This window comes from Phymastichus coffea, unplaced genomic scaffold (genome assembly GCF_024137745.1).
Source record: "Phymastichus coffea isolate CEN01 unplaced genomic scaffold, Cenicafe_Pcof_1.1 PCOF00099, whole genome shotgun sequence".
In the NCBI taxonomy this organism is placed as follows: Eukaryota; Metazoa; Arthropoda; class Insecta; order Hymenoptera; family Eulophidae; genus Phymastichus; species Phymastichus coffea.
The window spans coordinates 528,279-549,778 of NW_026706910.1; the positions used below are offsets into that span (position 1 = coordinate 528,279).

The 21,500-nt window shown below is 45.2% G+C and overlaps 1 protein-coding gene across 1 annotated transcript in view; it reads right to left on the reverse strand.

Annotated features, from left to right (window-relative positions):
- Positions 1-760: 760 nt before the first annotated feature.
- Positions 761-21,500, reverse strand: part of LOC131670058 (sestrin-3) — a 78,271-nt gene continuing 57,531 nt past the window's right edge. The window contains exons 5-10 of the mRNA XM_058945378.1: positions 6,941-7,111; positions 5,618-5,800; positions 5,050-5,290; positions 4,360-4,625; positions 3,895-4,269; positions 761-3,640 (exon numbers count right to left, since the gene is read on the reverse strand). Of these exons, the coding sequence (XP_058801361.1) occupies positions 3,554-3,640; positions 3,895-4,269; positions 4,360-4,625; positions 5,050-5,290; positions 5,618-5,800; positions 6,941-7,111 (1,323 nt within the window). The 3' untranslated portion in view covers positions 761-3,553. The remainder of the gene's footprint in view (positions 3,641-3,894; positions 4,270-4,359; positions 4,626-5,049; positions 5,291-5,617; positions 5,801-6,940; positions 7,112-21,500) is intronic.

Genomic DNA, 21,500 nt, shown 5'->3' on the forward strand with positions numbered 1-21,500 from the left:
TTTTTCTACAAAAAAGAGAGGAAACAAGTCTTCAATCTCCAACGCTTCGAACCAGTTCAATTATCAATCGAATCATTATCCTCATTACGCATTTTTTTTACTTCCTTTGCTTTATTACATCAACGATCCTCGGAAGGGTCAAGTCAAATCACTTGAATTATCACTCTTGATGTGGTGGCTTGTACAATTAATATGCTTTGTAACTTTTGAAAGTGAAAACTACGCGTCCGATCAAGAGCTTGTTTTCTGTTTATAAATTTTTGGGATGTTACGCAGCACAAACAAAACTGACAAGATCGACAACGTTTTCTGCACTTTCATAGCTTTAACTGTTACTCGAGACTTGGCATTGTCTCGTTTTATGTTTTATTATTTCTCATCGTCGGCTTTTACACTCATCTCTGGTCTGTGTGTTTCTGTGTACACTCTCTATATGAAAAAATGAAAACGTAATTGTACGTGTATGCATGTTTGTGTAAAACGATAAAGCGTTACGCTGCTCAACGCAAAGTGAGTCAGCGAGAACAAAAGTCAACGGTTACGAGCGATTCCTATCTTTGAATAGTCCTCCTTGTCTTTCGCTCGCCATACACAATAAATTACAAAGAGAAATACGACAGTATTTGTTTTTCTAGTGTTTAATAAGAAATAAAACGTTAGTCGACCAACGAATCTTAAGAAATATATATATATATATATATATATATATATATATATATATATATATATATATATATATATATATATATTATAATGTGTCGCGAGAGTTAGATGCTATCCTCGCTGCAATTTGCGATAGGGGGACGAAAAAAAAGTATAAAATTAGGATTCACTAATCACTAAATGGCCATCGAAGATTTGTCAAGAGTTACCTCGCCAACGGTAAAACACAGTCATACTATAATGCTCGACGTTTCGTTGACGAAGTTACTAGGGACAATCTTTACAATCAATCGATCGGTCTCTTCTTCGATTCGTTTTCCTCATCACAATTTAATACATATATGCTCAATCACTCCATTCGCAAACAAGTCGAAAAATGGTTTACATGTGAAACGCACTTTCCTCGGTTGCTTGCACTCTTAGTGAGATCGGCTCGGCTCGGTGGATAACACGCACATGTTCCGCCGAGGCCACTTTTTTGCGTTTACAACTTAAATAATAGATTCAGCCAGACACGAATTCTCCGTGGGCCGTATACAATAAAGAGTTGCAACTCTTTGAGGAAAGAAACGACGATAATAATAATAATGTTAAATAATATAAAGTTCACAGTCACACACTTTTTTGACAAGACGGAGGAAAACGAAGCGGAAAAAAACATTTTAAACGTAATGTATTATAGAGACACGAGGAGGAGTCGAATACTCGCTTCTCATTCTCGCGTGCACAATGAAAATGAGAAATAAGGCGCGTACATATAAGGCGGCGATATCGAATGATAATTAGTTACGTCCACAGTGAAATTTTGGTTCAACACAGCAACTTCTTAATTATTTCTTTCATCTACTGATTCATCTTACTTATCGAAGCGCTTACAATCTAATGAAATCTTATCTTGTTTTTAATATTTCTCAAGATATTCTTGAGGTTTCAAAAGGTGATGAATCTCATATGTACTGTGGACTCCGTTTGATATGTCGATGCTAATTATAGGAGTCGTGTGTGTATGTTTGTATGAATTGGTCAAAAATAGCTTTGTTTTTTTTTATTTCGAAAGGATTCTTAAACATCTGACGTTTGGTTATTTTATTTTCCATTATATCCTGCCATATCCTATTTTCCAAGGCTGTAATTTTTTTTCTTTTTTGAAATTGCTATGACGATATATAACTTTCTAGTGAGATTATCTTACATCTGACATTAAACTGCGCCGAACCTAACGATGGACGCAAAACACTGAATTACATGAGCCTCAAAATCACACATCCAATCACTAAGTTTAACTTCACACATACAATACAAAGAGACATCATAGTCGCCTTTTTTACCGTTTATGTGAATTTCACTTGTTACTTTTTGTTTCTTTCACCTTATCAAGAAATTATTTACATTCCATTTTTCGTAATGAGAAAAAAAAACAAATTCTTGTTCCATGACTTTATTTCTTTTTGGGAGAATGAATAATGTTAAAAATTTAAATATTCTTTCTTGCAAGCTAAACTTATTAAATCACAGAATATAATTTAAATATAATTTACATAATGTAACTATGTCTCTTCGTATATTACAATACATAATATTTATTATTTACACGTTATATATTTTACCTATATTTGTAATTATATAAATTTGATTTGATAAAACAGCCTCTTCTTCGTTACAACCATTTTTCAAAAATGTTGGTCATGTCACGATTAATTAATTATCTGTATTTGAAATATTCAATTACGTATGAGAAATATTTCGAAATTACTGAATGATGTATACTTTCTTCAACTGTCTTTAATTTATTAAAAGATGCGTTGACATCTTCCAAGCTCGTTGACGTTATTTTATTCCGAAAAAAAATCAAGAGCAATGAAATTTTTTGGCCTTTATAATAAAAATGCCATGTTATATTTTTAACAATTGAGATACTTTGGAACCTGAAATCATTATTTTGAAAAACTTAATGTTAAAATATCTTTTTAAATAAAAAACAAGGCATTTGATGATTAAAATAAATTTAACCTCGACGTGACGTACAATGAATTATCGTACTTTTTTGTTCGCTTTCATCGTGATTTTCAAGATCTAAAGTATCACTACAATGTCTATTACAATCTAAAAAAAGTCGTTATTCAACGACTCGTCCGACGATATTGTCAAATTTAAAAAAAAAATCACGTTCTCGATGTTTTAGGTTGATTCTCTATATTAAAAAAGAAAAATTTAATCAAAGGTAACGAAGAAGTGATATCGATTTTTTTGTTAAACTAATATTTTACATAAATTTCATTTGATAATTACAATAAAAAAATAATAAAAATTTCTTTTCTTCAATGAGAATTTGATCTCTTGACGCGGTCAGTCGAACGGTTCTTCTGCCTGAGAAGCAAATTAAAACTGATCATTTATCAAATCAATATTTACAAAAGTTCCTTCTCTCTCTCTCTCTCTCCCTCTCTCGCTCTCTCTCTTTCTCTCTCTTGCGCGCGCTTGTTTAGGATCTCTTTTTATCGTTAAAAAAACGCAAATTAATAACTTGAAACTGTTAAAAAAAGTAATTGTGTGAAGTAAAATTATAAGAATATCATCTACAGCAACAAACTTCGATTGGACGCATATACGAGAATGACGATCAAATCGAAAAATCACTTAATTTTCTCGCAACTTTCTCCTCTCGCAGTTTCAAAGGCTTTTTCTCTTGCTCATTACAAATTTTCGTCCTCTGTTGGTGTTTTAATAATTATCCACCTCCGTTTGCACGCGGACATCGAGAGGTATTAACTTTTATGTTTGTGTCACTGTGTATGAGTAATGTTTTACTAGCCTCTGCATGGCGCCCATCATCGGGAGTCAGGCCTTGTGAGAGAAAAACCTTGCAAACTGGACTGGTCCGCGCGAGCAGTTAGGTCATGTAACGCATCACTGCGCGTAAGGCGTATAACAGCTCTGCTTGCATGCGAGCTTCCAGGATCATTAGATTCACGTGAACCTAGAATCACAATACCAAAAAATGTATTAACTCTAAAATGTTAGACAACTACTTTCGATAAATTGTTTTTCCAACATTTCAAGGACAACTCTAAAGTCAAATGAATCATTAAAAGTGTTTACTGCAACACAACTATTGTATTTGAATGCTTTGTTTCAAAGTCGCACAAACATCGTAAAGTGATCGTAAAGTGATTTACATAACTTTTTTTTTCATACAACATTAATGAGCATAGCAAAAACACAAGTACGCACCTTCTCGCTATGTTTGAACTCCCTCATGACACGATCGTAATCCCTCTTGGTGACACGTTCGGGATAACAAACGGCACTCTTGATGAAAGTTTTAAGGCTACGTTCGAGAAGTTGATTAACCTCGTTGTAATCGTAGTCATCGTGTCTGATGCCGAACATACACTGTATGTAATTCCAAATGGCCCGCCTGAAACGCGACGTGTCCACTTTGTTGTGCGTACCCATGGTGTAGTAAGTCAGATTGTAGGCCGTCTTGAATTTGTCGTCCAATAGATTACCAACATCATTGTACAGTCTGTTTACCAGCGAATAGCCGTGATCGTCCCATGAATAGTCTTGCACGCGGAAAGTTGGGATGTCGTTCAACTGGCCACGCTGCAAATAACGAAAAAGAAAAAGATGAACGATGGTACCTCCAATTCTAATCGTATAGTTTTTTAACCGCGTGATCAATCAAAAGTGTACCTTAGCGAAGTCTTGATAGATAAATGTCGGATCTTCGATGAACAAACCAATATCGGAGTCGAGTACGGAGCTGCTGCGCTGTGGCGCCGCTGCGAGCTCGGCCGACTGCGTTTCCACGGTCTCGAAGCGTTTCGACAGCTCCTCCTGGGTGATCTGATAGGACCCTGATTTCTCCGACAGACGCTTCATGCGTTCCATGAGTGTCTCAACGCCGACTTCTTGCTCGCCCAATATACTCGGCGACGATGGTGGTGACGGTTGTTTCTCTGCAACAATCAACAGGATCCATTGTAACGCGTTCGGCAAAAGTTTCCTCCATGCACTACCAATCAATAAGTAGAGTGAAATATGTCGTAATTGATAAAAGTGTTTTGAGTTGAGCTTGTCATCGCTCGCTCGAGCGAGTGTGCAAAAGCGGGAACGACTTTTTCACTCTGTAACTTTCTAGATTATCGGCGCTCCGTAATTGTAAGCGCACGTGGCTGTAATAAAAGCGTCGGTGTGTCGCGTGTAAGCGAATATTTGAAAATGTCAGCCTTTGCATTATGCCATTAACCAGACTCTCTTCGCAAACATGATAGCGCGCGCTATCTGCGTTATAATTTAGTAGTGCGCAAAAGTTTGAGATGATATCTAGTTCGCCGCTGCGACTAGCGTAGCCTACGCTGGATTTCATAGAGCCGACCTTACCGTCTTTCTCCATTCCATTTGGTATACGCTTCGGACTGCTCGACAATTTTATCTCCAGCGGTTTCGGAACGTTGCTGTTCGCCTGAATGTTCTCTTTGTAGTGATGTCCGAGCGCGTTGTCGAGCTCCTCGTTGATGCCGCACGAGAAGACGAAGGACGACAGCGAGTGGAAATGCGCCAGCAGCACTATCGCGTGCACCACCTCCGCTAACGACCAGCTGTCCGCGCCTTTCGTCAATTTCTGAAACGAAACGGGGATAAATCGTGCGTCAATGACGCGTTTCGCTCCAGATTCGCGCTGCCACGTTTAGCTCCGACTCGATGGAAAAATAAATCTTTCAAAGAAATAAGAAGAAGAAAAAAGTGCAGTCGGCCTGCTAACTATCTGGCGAATTTGCATCGCGTATTCGCATGCAAATTGCAGCGATTGCGGGCAAAGTAAAGCTCGCTCGTGTCGGAGTTATTGACTCGCGACTATATGCGCCTCGTCGCTCGTGTGTTTTCATCGCGAGCGATAATATTCTTAATAGGCCGGCAGTCGCATACTCGGCAAACAATGACGACTTACCTCGATGTGTACTTTGTTGAGTAGCCACGGTCTGTGCGCGAGAATCTTGTTGATCTCGTAGAGATTTTGCAGTTTCCTTGGTATCGATTTGAGTCCCTGCAGCCAAGTCTCGTCACCGCTTTGGTTTAAAAACTCCGTCTTCTGAAGATTGATCAGGTAGCTGCATTGATGCCTACCGGCCGCCTGCGAATCAAAGCAAGGACCAATTTATTCGACTGCCGCTGGCGTCGTGGAACTTGTTTTTCTTTTCTCTTTCTAGAAAAATCGCTCGTTCGAGCGTTTCTTCTGTCCACGAGTTCGCCAAGCTGATCTTGTTTAGTTTTCAGAGATAGCACGCATGCTAATTTGAGCTCTTCTTTAACGAGCGCCGTGAGCGCATAGATAAGGCCACTTTTATTCTTGGAAGCTACTTTACGAGACGACTCGCGGTCGATTCAGCAAGCAGCGCGATCGTTTCTTTTATTATTATATATATATATGTTTTTCTTCTCCTTTTCTGTCGAGCGACTCGAGATAGGCGATCAGCATTGCAAACAGCACGTCGCGTCCGCAGAACTTTCGCATGCAAAGTTTTATTACGCCTCGGCGCAAGTGTCAAAATCGGCGAGAGAACTGGCGTGGCGCTCCTCCTCTTGCGTAACCGCGACCGAGCGAAAACGTATATCTTCGGCTTTTTCGCCGCGCGCGATAAAACGACGCGCTCTCCTCGTTCTTTCCATCGTCGACAATATGTTTACCGCGAGGAGCGATCGCGCGAGCAACCTGTTTTCAGGTACACACGGGCGCGCGCTCGCGCTATCTTATCGCATTATCGCGCCAAATTTCTTTCGATCGATTTCGCTGCTTCGGCGAGACTTTTCTAAAATTAGACGGCCGCGCGTGGCGGGGAAAGGCCGCTTTCTCGGGGAAAACACAGGCAATCGTTAATACGCGCTCGACGCGTCAATTGGAAAAGTAGCTTTGTCTCCCAAAAGACCGAGAATAGCGTTATAGCGGCTGAATGAAAATAATTAATTCTTATCGCTCCGCGACAAACAAGTCTCTCTCGAGAGAGACTTTCAAAAATAAAAAAAAAAATAGTATCGACGCTAGCGTGCACACGTGGAATCTTCCGAAAAAGGTCTGTGCGCGTGGCTCTCGATTTCAATTTTTATCACTTTATTTTTTTTTGTTTCTTGTATTCAGATAAATTCTATTTTACCCTAGTTCGCGCGCAGCTCTTTATAATTATTCATGAATCATTAGTCACCCATTTACTACGCAAGACCTCTCTCGCTGTTCTTATTTTTGATCCTCCCCTTTCCAGCGAATTAACTGTCTTACCATGATGGCGATAAGATGTCGATAGTCGTAAGGCAACGGACCGTCGCCTCTGAGTATGAAGTTCTGCGTGCGCAAAAAGTGGTCCAGATAGGTAGGATGCGAGGACATGACGCGCGACACATGATCCAGCCTGTTGTTCTGTAAGAACGCGTCCATCAGCAGCACGTGCGTCTGCAACAAGAGCGAAGAGCAAAGCTGTTAGTACGCCTGTTGGTGTAGTATAGAAGCCGAAGGTCGTGCGAGTCGCCTTAAAGGGACTCGAGTGCCCATTGCAATCAGGTGTTTGTATTGCGTCAGTCTCGTCGACACGCCGTCGAGGCATTAGACTAACATCTAAAGTCACATCCACAACAGTGTGCCGATTCTGTGCACCCAGTCGACGAGGATATAGAGTCCGATGACTCGGAACAATTTAAACGAGGGGCAGATGATAAACAATTATCAGCGAGCGCGATAAGCGACGATGCGCTGGTTGCGCAGAGGGAAACAATGAGACACGACGGCACCGCAAGGAGCAGCCTAAAACTTGACTCGCAGATTGCTAAAGGCGTGCGAATGTATACATCTGCATGGCAACGCCGGAGCGAAGAGAAAAGCCGGCAACACCGAGAGAAACTGGTCCTCTCCTCTCGCCTTATATATATATAGTGGCTTTTCATCGCTCGACTCGCCTCCAATTATCAATTATTCATCGACGGAGCGAAATAAGAGAAAGAAAGACCCGCGACTCTGCTCTCGCAGGTGAGAGCTCTGCCAAATCGCTTGGCTGCAGGGCCAGCACGACGATAATAGCCGCGCGGAGCAAACAGTCGCATAAATTTTCGATACCCGAGCCGGAGACGACAATGCCCCCCCCCCCCCATGCATCGTGCGCGCGAAGGCGAAATTTTCGAAGAGGTAAACAAGTTGCGAGCGAAGGGGAGCGAGATTGATGGGTCGGGGTGTGCGCGCTGCTTTCTCTCCGCGCGTGGCGGCACTCGCAAGGCACAGTTCAATTAAAGCAGCATTAGAAAACTTCCAATCGGTACCCCCCCCCCCCCCCCCCCCCCCGCATGATTGCCAAATGAAAAATCAGGAATCGTTTGCCGTTCGCGTGCAAGACAAAGCCATGTGCTTCCATGAGAAACAAGGCTGCGTTCGCTATCCCCGATTGAACACGATAATTTTTGACCCCAGAACGAATAACGAATTCGAACGTATTTTCTTAATCCTGTCTAGACCGTAGCAGGAACGAAAAAAACGCCACCCTAAATTAATAAATAATCTCCTTCTCTCACCGAAAGAAAAAGGATTCAATGTTTTTCCCCTTCTACGGAACAAATAGGCTTCATGCATACGTGTGCATCTCTGGAAAAGTTTTTCTCTCTTTCCAGGCCCTTCTGTGGAAATCAGAGGTCTGAAAATCAAAGTTGCGGCAGATTTTAGCGAACGCACCCTCGACCTCGAACCGTGCATGTCGATTTTAACTATGCTATTGTACCTATCCCTATCTCTTGATTTTATTTTCTACAAGTATAATAATTTTCAAGCGTAAAAGGAGATACTTCGCTCTTGACAACCCTTCTATTAATTAAGTTGCACACAGCAGCAGCAGCAGCAGCAGCAGTAGCAGCAACAGCAGCGAGCGCTTGTGACAAATAACGATCCCACTTGAAATTTAATGTTCTTGTTTTCTTCTCCAAATGAGAGAGCTAAAAATGGACATGGCGCTCTTGAAATTCGCATACGAATAAAAGGCCTACTTAATCGAGTGCAAGCCGAAAATAAAGTTCTCTCCTCTCCTCTCCTCTCTCTCACGACAATCATTGTTAATTGACGCGAACTCGTCGAAAAACACAAAAGAGCCCTTCGATCAAAAGTGCACAGCGGCTACTCTCTGCCGATAAAATTACTGACTACACAAGAGAGAAATCCACTGAAAACTTTCCACTGAAAAGAATGTATGCATCACCGCGAGGTCGTGTGAGTTTCATACGATTTTGTTTCACCTGCCTAATTACCATCATCAACTTAGTGCCTTTTTTCGTGAAAGTGCAATCGCTCTCTGGAGCGTGGTAATTTTGGGAACACGAAACCGACAATGACAAGTAGGCAAAGGAACTAAAGTAGAGTAGGGTACCATGTTTAAAGGCGAAAACCCCTTTTTTGAACTTCCGGCCCTCCCCTGATAGTGAAGCAATTTAAAAGCCGCTGCAGGGACGGGGAACCACATCTGTCCTGTCGGTCTTACTCTGTAATGTAGCACAAGACCTCCATCCATGGTTTATCAGCGGGTGAGCGCGAAAGAAAAACAGGAAGGTTAAAACCTATACCTAAAAGAATCTGTCTGATGGGCCGAAAATAGACACACGTGAAACGAAGCTTGCAACTGCAAGCGGTTATTAATTTCTCCGCGCGCTGAGCAATTGGTTACCGAGCGAAATCTTATTGGCCTCAATTGACACAACGGCGGCGAGCGATGAACCTCTCGTTCCGCCGCCGCCGTCTCTTCGCCGAAGGTTATCATGGAAAGTCTGAAAATGCACGATGACCCAGTTGGGGGTCACTCGCCTTCTGCACTTACATCATGCTCGCACACAAACGCAAACAACTGCATCGTCGTAAACAACGAGAAACCGGTTTTTTGCTCGCCCCTTGGCTCTCGTCTACCTTATTTCTCTTTCTCCTTTTTTCGAAAAGGAAGGGAGCACGGCTATACTACGAGGCAAAAAAAAACAACACATCGCATACTGACGACAACGACGACGATGGAAGATCGATACTCACATCGTTGCCGATTTGACCCATGGTAGTAGCGCCGGTCTCCGACGCTGCTTCCTGCTCTTCTGCCACGGGAATCTTGAGGAACACAGAGAAATTGTCGAGAACTCTCTTGGACTTTCTGTTATCAATTCTAGCACGTCCGACAGTTGTCACTTTTGAGGAGCAATTCACAGCTCATAATAAGTCACACACTCACACGATACGTACATCTATCTCTCCCTCTTTAACTATTCGCTAGATATCACAGACTTTTCTCCCAAGTGTGACGACGAAATATATCGTATGATGAAATAGCACAAGTACCGCGAGAAATTATGAGAATGTTCCGCGAATGAGATGTCAGAGAAAGAAGTAAAGGAGCAGAAAAAAAGAAAGTGTAGAATAGAGTACAATAGAGGGTGCGTCAATAATGCTCGCGGCTCGCACCAGTGCCGGTTGCTAACTGACGCTGAATAGCCGTGCGATCGACGTCCTCGGCTGCTGCTGTTCTCTCTCTCACCCTCTCTCTTTCTCTCTCTCTCTCTCTCTCTCTCGCTTCTGCTGAGTACAGACTCGACGCATGCGCGCTAGCGACCGTCTTTGTTAGCCGGCCCCGACGAGAGAGAGGGAGAGCCGGCCGGTCATGGCAGGGCCGTAAGCTCGTAATTTTTCACTTGGCAACCGCACTTTGTTCGGTTGACTTTTCGCAATAGTCACCAAATTTCACCAACCGCTGCGAATCATCGACACACCACGCTCGCACGGCAAAATCGCGAGCGGGTCGCGAAAATTGGACGGGTAGCAAGAACGTCGGGGCAAGAACGTGCTGCCGCGAATAAAGAACTGGGTAAGGCCGGAGCGCGGGGCTCTCCGCGGACTGGATCGAACGCACGTACCTGGAGGCGGCAGCCCGGCACGGATCAGCTGATGCCCTAGCAACAGACTTACTAGCCAAGCTAAAAATATCGAGCGAATAACCAGCAGTTGCGAGGAGAAAGAGCCTGCTGCGCCCGGCAACTCTCTCTCGGTGTAGGTGTGTGCGTGCGTGCAGTGCGATATGATGAACCTTTGATCAGCTGCGAGCGGTGCAGTCCTGATAATCGGAGATGTCGAGGCGAAACTTTGCTCGCGAGCGCGATTGAATATTTTTTTCTTTTTCTCTCCGCTTCCTCGTCGACTTCGAGACTTCTCACTGCTTGGCGAACGTAATTCGGTTATAGTCAAAAACTCGAGAAAAGTGAATGAACAAGAGCGAGTTGAGTCGCTCGGAACAAGAGAGAAGAAGCAAATCGATCGCGCGACTCGTGCAGCTCTCGACGGCTACAACATGTATGAGCATTCAAACACGTACGCACGGCGTCGTCGGCCTACAATTACGTACTTCGCGAATGATAATCGCAAAATTACACGGCCTGGCCGAACAAAAACAAGCAGCGGCAACTCCTTACGGTCTAATTAATATTCTACCCCGAGCTGCGTTCGGATGTGCCTGCAAAAATGAAATCAACTGGATCAGAAACTGCTTTGTGCGGGAGCGCCGCGTATCGTGAAAAAAGACAAAATCACGGGGGGGGGGGGGGGGCTGGAAAAAAATACGCGCGCGCACGGGAATAAAGAAATGCGTGTGTGCGCGTGCGACGGCACACAAAGACGCCCCCGCAAGCATGCGTGGGCTTCCTCAATCGCTCGGATCAATGAATCCGGGCTGACCTTTGTTTGTCGGGTTCGAGGTGGTCCCAAAGCATTTTCGTCAGCTGGTTCACTCGCGCAACGACGATTGTTCGTGTGCTCAAGGTAGGAAGTTCCTCGTCTCTCTTCCGGAAACGTCGACTCGCTAACCTGATTGTCGGAAGAGCGGCTACGCGTCTTTGTCCTGACTATATAGGCAGTGCAGTTTTGTCATGACTACCAGATGGCCGCGGTGCCGCGGTGGTTTGTGCAGCGCGCGGACAAAGGCGCGTTTTATTACCATCGGAGCACAGTGACAATTTCTTTTAAATGCTGTCAGAGAGAGGGGGAGGCTGTTAAAATTCATCAGCGGTTCCGAGCGGACGATTTTCTTTTTCCTTTTTGTTCGCTGTTTATTGCCATTGTATTTCAAGCGATAATCGCGCTGCCTCGGATGCTTGATTACAACAGAGTATACCTTTATCTTCTCGAGTAGAGGAAAAAAGGCTGCAGGTTACATTTGGCGTGCTCGTTTGACGAGCCGAAAGCAAGACGCGTCGGACGATTCGGATTTGTTAACAAGATTTATCGCTTGGCATAAGAGTAATTAACATTAGATTAACGTTCGCGGCCTCTGGCTCGACTCTTGTAAGCGCTTCTTTTTTTTTTGGAGCTGCCCCAAACGTGCCGCTTTCACTAGGCTGCCAACGTTCGCGAGCGAGAAGCGTGCCTGTACACAACGATTCTGCGGGAACGCCGTGGCGCGCGGCATTTAACGGGCTAGTACTGTAAAAATGAATTGACGGCGAATGAAAATGGTTTAGCCGGCGCACCCGCGACAAATGGGCGAGGGAAATCAGTTAATTAGTTTCTCGTAAAAACGAACGTGACGACACTGGCAACCGGTCCGTACCCCGCGTGCACAGCGATCGCTTTGTCCGCTGTTTGTTGCGAGCGCGCGTGACGCGCGTGACGTTGGCGAGGACATCGATCATCGCTCGGCGAACGTTGTCAGCCACGCGCACCAGGGCCTCGTCGACGCGTCGCACTCGGCAGCCTAGCCGGTGAAGGAAAGAAGCTCGACGAGCGAGGGAGGGACCGTTCCTCGTGGCGCTGGAAGGGAGCAGGGCCGGGGAAAGCCCTTTGTCCGCCGTAAGAGCCGACGCGCAGGGCTCTTCGCGAATCGGACAGACTGCCACACTCTCGACGCTCATTGTGTACTCGTCGGCTTCGACCGTATGAATGAAAGTTCGCGCGAAGGCTTTACTTACCCTCTTGGCCCGCCGCTTGCCCCTCTCTCATCGATGCCAATGTCGTTTACGCGAGGCGAATAACAGGTCATATCTGCGACGCGCGCTCATTTCATCAGCTGACACGCACGCGGCAATCACGTACGAACATCTCTTGGGATAGGCGTACGCGAATATTCAAATGTCTCGAGGCGGCCGTGCATTTCTTGGTGGCTCGCTCGGTGCAATCGCGTGCTGGAAGCAGCAGTCGCGCGGAGTTAGCAGAGGCAAGCTTGACGTCAAAGGCGCTCGCGTGACATCTCGGAAAAGTTCATTGTGAATTTTCCCAAGAGAGAGAGAGAGAGAGAGAGAGAGAGAGACGCTATTCGAGAAAAAAAAGAAGGACGAGCTTAACATTGATGCAGTGCGTGCTCGTGGGCTCAAGGCCGACGCGGAAGACACAGGTCGATGAAAATTGAAAATAGATTCTACATCATCGCCAAGAGAAAAGCTGACGTAACACGCCTCGGCTTCTTATCGCCAAACAAATATACATCGTCAGGATTCTTCTTTTTATCTCTTTTAGTCGCGAGCGAGTCAAATATTTGTGAAGATTTATAGCAGAGCGAAAACACCTGTTACTAGCTTGCTATTTCAAGACGTCAAGTGCAATTTCCGCACGTATGTATGACTTTCTTTGAGCAAGTTGCAAAACTTTAGGTTCTAAACTTTTCCGAGGCGTTGGAACGTTTACAACTGGACTTGGTATAGCCACTTTTTTTGAAACAGTCGGGTATACTATTGCATTTCCGTTCTTGGCCATTAGGCTCGAGTTTTTCTACTGTACGAAAATACATTTGAGTCTTTAAATGCGCGCGTCAGTGTTTTTCGATATGTACCTTTGAAGTTGTGAGTCATTTAATTGGCTGTCGAGTAATATCTCCACTTTTACATAATATCGTCGAGTGCGATATCTGGGTAATAACTTACAACATTGCAAGTGGAAGAAAAAGACCCGTCGATATCGCAACTCCGGCTGCGTTTTCGCACTGAATAACATGTCGTTATTTCTCATCAAACCCGATTGCCGGTGCGAGGAGAGGAAAACGAGCGTGAAAAACATGTCTTTCGCAGCGCCTAATTATCAAACTACCTTTCGCTCTCTCGGCAGCGCGCCACGAGATTGCTCGACGCCGAGGGGGTTGACTCGGGGCAAAAGCGCGGACGCGTCAACTTTGCTTTTATTTTCTCTCTCTTTCCGCTTCCGAAATATAACGTCAACCTTGAGCTCTCCCTCGCCCACACACGCCGCGTGCGCGCGCTACCCCCTGCCCAAGTAATTTTTCTCACTGGAAATCAACACGTGCCAAGGACAGGCACGAAACGATAACTTGCAACGCGTGACTGGTGCGACCGGTGACAAACTCGTTCTGATTTTCGGACGAACCGGCTCCGACGAATGTTGAATAATCGCGTGAGCGCACGTGAACTATTCCATCGCGGGATAGCGATCGCCAACGGAAAATTCGATGCGTACTGCATTACGTCGACCACCGTGTGTTTATTTGATAAGTGGGCTTGATAAAAGTATACCGCTGGATTAGAAGACCGATCTGGCTGATTTCTTCGTTTTTTTTTTTTTTGCTGTCTCGAGATCGACTCGATGTCGTTCTACGATTACGGCACGTGATGTCACGTACGCAGATTATTGACAAAGATCGCATCAATAACGTAGTAGCGAATCTCGAAAATAATATAAAAATCAAGTGTCCCAAATTTCCACCTTATCAATTAAGAGTTTGAACAGCGATTCTCTTTTCTTTTCAAACGAGAGCGCTTATCGTACAAATAACGCGTATCAAATTTTTTTGAAAGAGATTCTACGCGGCCGCGACTACTATCGTGCGAGATTTCACAGGTTGTCGTGAACAAAAAATAAGATCAACGCCTCGGCATACGCTTCCGAATGTAGCCACCCCGAACATATTTCAAAGCAGAAAATCAGGTCGAATCGCAAAACCCCCCCACGTCGTCATCTTTTTCGTCGGTAGATCCCCCCCGCGCCGCCCTCCAAAAACAAGAGGAGAAAGAAAAAGAATGGGCGCCTCGCAGATTGACCCGGTTTGCCAGCAGAGCAGCAGGGATGAGGCAAATAGGTGCAGCAGTAGCCGAAGTCTAAAAGTGCAGAGCGGTTGGCTGTATATATGCTCGCCTCCTCTCGCTACTCGCCAGCGAGAGGTCAACGCTCGGGAAAGTGGCTCTCTCGTTATTATACTGGCGCTGCAAAAGTTCTCCTTTTCCTTTAGCTGCCGAGCAGCACGCGCCATTATAACGGGGCGCGACCGACCAGCTGATTTATATATACACCGTATACACCGCAGCAAGACACTTTAGGCTCATTATCGATCCCACCGACTGGATGCTGTTATGTTTTCTTTTTTCTCGGCTTCGCGAAAATTTTACCGCTGGAAAGTCCCCGCTCGCGAGCCACTCAAGAACGACGTTTTTTTCCAAAATTTTCCATTTCTTCTACTCTCTCTCTCTCTCTCTCTCTCTCTCTCTCTCTCTCTCTCTCTCAAAAACAAAAAAAACGAAACGCGAATTACGTAAGGCAGCGTTCGCGGTCAATCCATCCAACACACATTGTGGGTTCGGCAAAAAAAGCTCGCTCTTCTTTTTTTCGTCGATGCGCATGGGCGTGTATTTTTCATGATAACAATTCGATGAATCACACTCGACCCGCATTGTAATAAAGACGAAAAAAAAAAAGAAAGAAAGAAAAAGAAACTGAATCACGGTACATTTTGGCGCGCAAGGTGAAATGGCAAAAAGAGAATCGAAACCACACGCGTCCGTGGCGACCTTGGAGGAACCAACGAAGATGAGATATGCGTATGCAAAAGCCTTCTTCCGCGTTCTGAAGGCAAAAGAGGGAGGGAGGAGGAAGCTGAACGAATCCGAGCGCTCGAGAGAGAGGAAGAAGAAAGTTACGCAACGAGCGCGCTGACCCGAGGCAGAAAACTCCTCGGAGAGTGCGTGCGCGCGCGCGACTCGCATTTTCCTATAAGTAGAGAGAGGACGATGCGCATCTGACGACTCTCGATCCGACTTCGTAACGATCTTCCAGGACTGGAATGACACAAATGGCCCGGAAAATAGATGTGAGTTCGTGTGAAAATTAGAAGATCGCATATGGCCTCCTCCCCTCTACCGATCGCGCGATAGATATAGCTTCCGCAGTCATCAATTACCACGCGGAACGAAAACTCACTTTCCCTCCGCGCGCGCGCCCTTGAAACTTTTTTTTTTTACATGACTCGTTGAGTATTCATGCAGGCACACCCCTCGTTCGCCTTTGTCTTTTTCCTCGTTGTTTTCTGCCATCAATAACCGCTAAGTGGAACGTCACACTCTTATTGGCTTTTATACAGTGCAAGTATCGCAGCGGGGCAAAGCTGTTTTTTTTTTTCTTTTTTTCTTTTTCTAAGAGAAAAAATTTTTTTCAGTGTGAATTATAGGGTGGGCCGGTTTTTCCGTTGAACTCAGGATTGGGGGTACTTAAATTTACGCTCGGACGGAGAGACCTTTTTTCCAAAATTGTAACTATAATGTACTTGTCGGAGAAAAAATTGTTCGTTTTCTGAGCAAATAAACAATTTTCATACTCATTTATTTTTGTTATCTCTGTCGAATATGATTCACTTGACATCGATGATAAGCGATGTCTAGTTCGCGAACAAATATTGTGCGCTTACATTGTCGCCAGATTGATTTTTTGTCTTTTATCATTCGAAAAAAGGAAGAATGCGATCGACAGCAGCGTTGGTAGAATAATCAAAAAATAAAATAACAAGTACGTACTCTGAGAAGCGGAATCTTCGAGTTCCTACGATCAGATCAGGTCAAACGAAAAGCTGCGAATCCGCAAATGCCGTTCGCGACTCATCGCTCTAGCGCGCGGCTCGTATTAACATATAAATAGTGAATTGCATTCCGGTGCGCCAAAAATAAAATCGTTCACACGGATCATGAAAGAAAAAAGGCGGTTCTTCGACGCAGCGCGTAGTAGGAAAACAAGCCTCTCTCGCGAGGAGAGAGAGAGAGAGAGAGAAAAGGGGGTTGGTCGTTGCACTCGTCGTCGTCGGCGTCGCGCACAATGCCTGTCTCGCGAAGTATATATGCATCACAAAGAGCCTCTTTCAGCGTTGACACTAATCAGCGTCCTTCGGTCGGTCGTCGCTCTTTTCTCTCTCGATAAGGCTTGCGCGCGTTCTTTTCACCTAGTAACCCGGCGACGGCTAAAAATTTCGCTCGCGTGATCGAATGCCCATCCACACGACGAGCGGAAGCGCGCGCTTATACGATTCGTTTGTTTGTTTGCCGTTTGTACACCCAGCGAATGAATAATCCTCTCCGGAGCAGAGAGAAAGAAAACAACGGAAGAGTCTTTCGTGCGTCATTTTTAGAAGTACCGAGGTCTTCGTGCCGGAATGACGATTCCTACGTCGACTCTCAGCCTTGGCTATGCGAAAAATCATGTGAGAGAGAGAGAGAGACTTCACTTTTTATTGTTCAAAGTCGAAAAGTTCTAGTTGGAAAGCTCCGCCTTTCTCACCTCTCGTATTTGCAGAGTGACTGGGGCCATGAAAAGCTTGGCAATAATATTTCCAAGTTGGCGTATCGCTGAAAAAAGAAAACATTATCAAGCGATCCTTTGTGCAAAGCCGTCGCAGTACAAATAACACTCGATTAACATACCAATTTTGTTTTGTTCTTTTCCCTTCGCGTTCGCCAGTTGATACGAAGTAACAAAAGCGAATTATCCGGCATCGCCGATGAAAGTCTAGCGAATAAATAACTGCAATAAGTCAATTGCTTTGCAAGGCTGAAAGATGGTTAGGGGTGTCGCGCGATCGGAATAATTGGGCCCTAGGACGCCGCCGCTACTTTCGATCGCTCACGGAAAATTCAAATCACGAGGACGCTGTCTTGAACAATCGAGCTTAAGGAGAAGTAGTAGGTAGTACGCGACGCATATGTATACAGTATCGACATAGCCGACCCTGGAAAAGTCATTCCTTCCACGAAATTGAAGCGAAAGTAAAAAAAAAGTCCGCCCCTTCGTGCAGCCGGCGCGCTTACATATATTTCACGTTCAACGGTACGTTGCACGTTTCGGAACCAGTTTCTTCTCTCTCTCTCTCTCTCTCTCTCTCTCTCTCTCTCTCTCTCTCTCTCTCTCTCTCTCTCTCGCTCTTAATTGTGTGTTTACGGCTGCTGCTACGTTGATCTTTATCTCTAATCTCGAAAATTTCATCTCTTCTTCAACAATAACAGTGATCGAAACGGCCCAGTTCTTGCCATCCAAATTTTCGCGAAAGCAAAAAAAAAATGAGAGAGAGAGAGAGAGAGAGAGAGAGAACAGGAGTTGAATGACTGCTATTAGCGAGAGGCGAGTGCTAATTCGGTTTTCGCACGCAAAGGATTTTAGAATGGTGATAAAGCAAAAAGTGAGCGGCGATCTCTTTTCGAGCCTCGGCGAGTTTCGTTACTCCGACTGCAATAGCTGCTCGCATTTTTTGTTCCTCGAGCAGCTACGCTTCGAACAAAGGGAAACGCGCACACGAGCGGATTAACTTTTTTCTGAAATTGTTAATGAACGATCGTTGTTCTCGTTACTCGACCGCGACTATGGCTATTCCACGAATAACGAAATACGTATTGTCGTTAAGATTGAACAAGTCGAAGAATTATCAAAATGTAAATTGGAGCTATCAGAGATAGCCGCACGAACTGGCTGTGTTTCAGCGATTACAGCGACTTGTATTTTTGGTAGATGATTATAACTGAAAACACGATGAGCGATACGTGAAATACGTTGACTTGCCAGCGAGGCTTTCGGCGGACGTCGAGCGGGCGATGGACGCGCGCGCGAGCCAACTAATCGAGCGTCATCTCTCGAGTAAGCGATCCCCGAACTTGGCAGCAAGCAACGAAGAAAGAATTATCGACGCCTCGCCTAATGAGACGCGCGCAACTGTTATCTGTCGAACAAAGGGCGACCGCGAAGGGCGAGAAGCAGGCAGTGCACCGATACAAAGAGAAAAATCCAACAAAGCCGAGCAAACAGAGCGACCAGCTGCGGTTGCTTTCGCGCGGAAGCGCCTTCGAGTCTTCCCTGCTCGAGGCTGCGCTCGCGTCATCGGCTGCGCGTGAGTCAGCGAGAGGAGCTTGATTGGCGATTGGCTCGATTCTCGCGCTCTTTTACACAGCGATACTGTCGATTAAATTTCGGTCGGCGCCTCGTGCTATTGATTTTTCAAGACTAACCCACCCACGCGCGCGTACGTATATACATATATGTATTGCCACATCAGCATCCCTCTTGTTTGTTTCCCTCGACACCCACGTCGACGATAATGATATCAAGCGGCAAATGCGCGCAGGGGTTACTTTACGATTATTCCTTCGACCCGGAAAAACAAAGGTAGCCTTTACGGTCAATCGTAAAAATCCCAGAACTTGCTCGCTTTCGAGGCTTAAGGATTCATGTGCAATACTTAACGCAAACAATCGATGCAGGCTGAGGCCGAAAAAATTGTTTATTTTTATTGCGACTAAGCTCGGGGCAACGACCCCTGGCGAATCGAAGAAGGGTGCATGCGTGTTTGAAAGAGAGAGAACGCCTTTGGATTTTTCTTTTCTAATAGTGGATCGATCGACGGCTGCGGATGGGCTTTCTTCCGCCGCGAGAGAAAGAGAAAGTTTTGGGAACTGTTGCACAATGGGAGACGCTCTTAGGCTAATCGAGCGCAAGAAAATGCAACGTTTGATATTATCCGGACAGAATTGTGCCGAACAATGAGAGTAATTTTATATGTCCCTCGAGTTGTGTATTTAGAAACGCCTCGTTACACTGCGAAAAGTCGTCGTTAATGAGATAAGCGTCCAGGCCGAGAGAGTAAGATGAACTACTTTCGTCGAGATTTCAAAAATTACACACTACCATGTAAAATACGGTGCGTTTTCAGTAAAACTCGACTGACCTAATTACTGGCAGCGAACTAACTTCAACTAACCTTTCTCTTTACAAGCACGACGATTTAAAAATCCCGAATACGATTAGTAAGCTAATCGAGCGAAACAAAAGTTCCAATTTTCGATGAAACGTCATTTACTTACAAATAAACCTGACCTTCAACCCTAACGTCTCATCGTCGCTCGATGGGGAATATTCAAGAATCTCACCAAGGACACTTTGAGAAACTGCCTTTGTATGTAAACTCATGCAAAATGTAGGCCAATTGTCAGCACCAAAAATAGTCTCTCTCTCTCTCTCTCTCTCTCTCTCTCTCTCTCTCTCTCTCTCTCTCTCTCTCTCTCTCTCTCTCTCTCTCTCTCTCGACGATTAGTATCTCGAGGGCGCAAAGAATGCAAAAGAAACGGCAACAACAGCTGACACGCGTGTCAGTGCGCGTTGCGCGCGATACGCCTTATCTTGTCGTGTGTTTGAAGCAGCGACTGATGCAACGCGGAAGCAGCTTTCGTCATTACTGCGCGAGCGATCACAATGGGGCTGCCGAGAGAGGTATACGAAATGTATTGCCCATGTTTTTCGCTAATTGATACGTTCGAGAAGCGAACGCACGCGCGAGCAACAGCCGGCTGAATTGGAGCGGTCGATCGATTGTGCGGCGGCGGCGGCGGCGACGCGACGCCACGCGTCGCCTCGACCGACGGAAAGCAGGTAGGCGCGTCTATCTCGCCGCCGGACAGCAGTGCTATCTGGGCTCTATTACGCGTCTCGGTCTGTATCGGTGCACCGCCTGGCCCCCCCGCAGCTGCGTAAGCGGGTAAACAATTCGGCTAATCTCTCAGCGATTACCGATGGCTTTTGTTCTCTGATGCAACTTCCAGCTTCGAGCTTGGGATCTGTTATCGCGCCTAAGCCGCCGAGCAAACAGACAGCATTATGCTGTACGTTGCGCTTTCAATAACGATCATCGCAAGCCGTATATCGTCGACATTCATTTTGGTGACCTTGGCTTACGTAGTTTCCTCCGATAAGCTATTTCGGGACGATATCTTTATTTTTGAACGCGAATTTCGCCATTCTAAGAGATGGTTACATACGAAAATCGGTATTATTTCACATTGGTAAATATATTTTTTTCAGAATATAAGCATATAATTAACATTTCGCGGAAAATTTTTTTATGTGACTGATATACTCCAGTTTTACCTTATTTTATCCATATTATTACTATTTTCAAGAGAACCACTATTTTGTTTACACGTAAAAACGTTATTAGTTGCACATGCTCCAACGGAATCCGAAATTCACGCAAGGCTTCGAACCGCTCTGGAAAAAAAAATCCGTACACGTGCGCGCGAGTCTAGGTACATTGTCCTCGGAAAAGAATGAACAAAAAACGACATCGCCTTCGCTCGAAGGGATACTCATCCTTAGCAAGAGCCGATAATATACTCCGCTCGACCAACGAAGTCCAAAGTCAAGATCGAAACCCAGACGTACGTGTAGAATCGAGGAATGGAAAAAAATTCGCACACGTGCCGCACTCGCACGCGCGCGTGCGCTGCCGAAAAAAAAAACAGGGGGACAAAGAGCACGCGAAAACAAAGGTCTCCTTCGGTCGGTCGCGCGCGTGTACCGATCCCTTTTGTAACGAATCGACCCTATGACCCATATTTTTACGCGCAAGGGAGAAGAATCTTGTCCCGAGCATTAGCTACGGAAATCGCTGGGGGTACATATCGGTAGGCTGCTGATTAAAAATCAGAGGCGCAGCGGACAAAGAGAAATTTATGTATTGAGAGAGAGTCAAATTCAGTGGGTAAGAAATCGACGTAATTTCAGCAATAACAGTGAAGGTCCGGGAACAAAAAGGGACTATGGAAGA